Source organism: Penaeus japonicus, unplaced genomic scaffold, assembly GCF_977035675.1.
Source record: "Penaeus japonicus unplaced genomic scaffold, GWHDUDI00000001_assembly GWHDUDI00000014, whole genome shotgun sequence".
NCBI classification, from domain to species: Eukaryota; Metazoa; Arthropoda; class Malacostraca; order Decapoda; family Penaeidae; genus Penaeus; species Penaeus japonicus.
In genome coordinates, this window is record NW_028234416.1 from 25,328,898 (window position 1) to 25,331,397 (window position 2,500).

General features: G+C 41.7%; 1 protein-coding gene across 1 annotated transcript in view; it reads right to left on the reverse strand.

Moving 5' to 3' along the window:
• LOC147470550 (ionotropic receptor 21a-like) overlaps window positions 1-2,500 on the reverse strand; it is a 6,511-nt gene that overhangs the window by 1,437 nt on the left and 2,574 nt on the right. Inside the window, exons 6-8 of the mRNA XM_086543728.1 lie at window positions 1,552-1,741; window positions 940-1,176; window positions 482-747 (exon numbers count right to left, since the gene is read on the reverse strand). Of these exons, the coding sequence (XP_086399854.1) occupies window positions 482-747; window positions 940-1,176; window positions 1,552-1,741 (693 nt within the window). The remainder of the gene's footprint in view (window positions 1-481; window positions 748-939; window positions 1,177-1,551; window positions 1,742-2,500) is intronic.

Genomic DNA, 2,500 nt, shown 5'->3' on the forward strand with positions numbered 1-2,500 from the left:
TTATCAGAAAGGGCGGGTTATATCATAGTCAGCCACTCTCTTTCTTTCTCTCTCCCTCTCTTTTCCTTCCTCCCTTTTCATCTCTCTCTCTCTCTCTCTCTCTCTCTCTCTCTCTCTCTCTCTCTCTCTCTCTCTATATATATATATATATATATATATATATATATATATATATATATATGTCCTTCCCTCCCTACCTCTCCATCCTTCTCTCTCTCTCTCTTTCTCTATCTCTCTCGCCCTCTCTCTCCTTCCTTCCTCCCTCCCCATCCTTCTCTCATTTAATCTCTCTCTCTCTCTCTCTCTCTCTCTCTCTCTCTCTCTCTCTCTCTCTCTCACTCTCTCTATCTATCTGTCTATATACATATATGTATGTATATATATATATATATATATATATATATATATATATATATATATATATGTATGTATGTATGTATACACCTATTACAATCATCTATAGCAACAATCAATCTCTCACTGAGCGGAGGTCTGGAGGAGGTCCCTGAGGTTCTCGACTCGCGGAGGGTACTTGGGGATGGTCAGGAAGGCGGTGAGGTTGCCGCGGTAGGCCGTGCCCAGGATGAAGGCCACCACCAGCCACGAGGCCACGAGGATACGGGTCGAAGACACGGTAGGAAGTTGGAGGTAGAAGTTCTGGCCGAGCAGAGTTCCTAGCACCTGCTCCGTCACTAGGAGAGGACTGAAGTTTTCCTTCGCGTTGCCTTCCAAGCGGGATTTGTGGAGCTGAGGAATCAACGCCAAGAAAGGAAGATTTTTTTCGCTTTAAATTTCAGTATCATATCAGTACTATGTTTTGATATGTTATAACAAACCACAAATAATCACATCGGTCTTTATATGTTAATATTACATGCTTATATCATCCACTCATCCCCACCATTCCTTCCCTCATACAGTAACAAGCAACGCCCATACCAGGAAGAACACCGCCGGCACTAAGACGAGCAGTGCCAAGATGGACGCCCACACCCTGTCTCCCAAGGGGTAGTAGAGGTTCTGCCACCGAGGCTTCAGCTCGGGCTTGGCCATGCAGAACGTGAGTGTCGCTTCCTCGATGAAGAAGGTGTAGTCATAGCGCCTTGCAAGATGGGGCAGGAAGGCCAGTTTCTGCGGGCTGATCAAGGCTCGTCGATACAGGACATGGTCCATTCTCTGGAACGTCATGGCAGTTATGTTTTTTTTTATGTGGGAGGTCGCCATGATATACCCAAGAGTCCATTAGCATGAGGCATTGTTTATGGTGTTATATCTATATATATCTGTTATATCTTATTGATCTGTAGCATGTCATTATTTATCTTATGGAAACAGAATGAGAAAGTGTAAATGGGGCAATATTTTCAGATCTGAAGAGTGATTCCTATATCGATGTTTCTCTCTCTCTCTCTCTTTCCCTTTCTCTCTCGCTTATTCACTCTCTGTCTCTCTCTCTCTCTCTCTCTCTCTCTCAATCTCTCTCTCTCTCTCTCTTTCTCTCCTCCCCCCTCTCTCTTTTGCGCGATTTACAAATAAATGCCTCTCACTAACATCCTTAGATACTGTGACGGGCAGCGCCTCGCCGATGGCAAAGTTGAGGTGTCCGGCGATGGCCTCCAGAATGCGGATGCCGCGGCCGTAGAGCCTCGTCGATTCGGTGCCATTGGGAGCCACGACCTTCTCCTCCATCATGACGGGCGGGAAGGGCCAGATTGCGAGGGCGAGGGGTGCACCGTGGAAGCTGCAGGATGAGTGGTCTTGCATGACTATATGGTTAAAGGGATGTTTCTTAATCTTTGGGTCGCGGCCGATGTTGGGTCGCGGCAAGGTATCTGATAGGTTCATTGATGTAAAATGGCTGTTCTTTGTAAAGGGGGAATGGTCATCATTAGTTTAGTCAAATTCCTATTTCTAAATTTTAGATAGTCACAGGGTTGCTAAATCTTGTGAGTGTGCTTATATGAAATTTAATCATATTTTCTGCCAAACAGTGCTTCACTGCCAAACTTTTTAATGCATTGAAAACATACAATTCAAGGGCAAAATGTTGACCACACACACACACACACACACAAATGTATATATGTATATATATATATATATATATATATATATATATATATATATATATATATATATATATACACATATATACATCCACATACAGGTTTATAATTTCCCCTTACTTTCCCCCCCCACTTTGCATTGGGGGGGGGGGGGAAATGTATATATATATATATATATATATATATATATATATATATATATATATATATATACACATATATACATCCACATACAGGTTTATGATTTCCCCTTACTTTCCCCCCACTTTGCATTGGTCAGAAAACGAAACAAAATCATGGAATTAAGAAAAAATAAGAAAAAAAATCTAAGATAAGTACCCTTTTCTGAAAAAAAAATCCTAAGGTTAGGTCTAAAATTCGAAGACTTGTACATCTAAATTTTATTAGCAGGTTTCTACATTGCCTAAATCGAA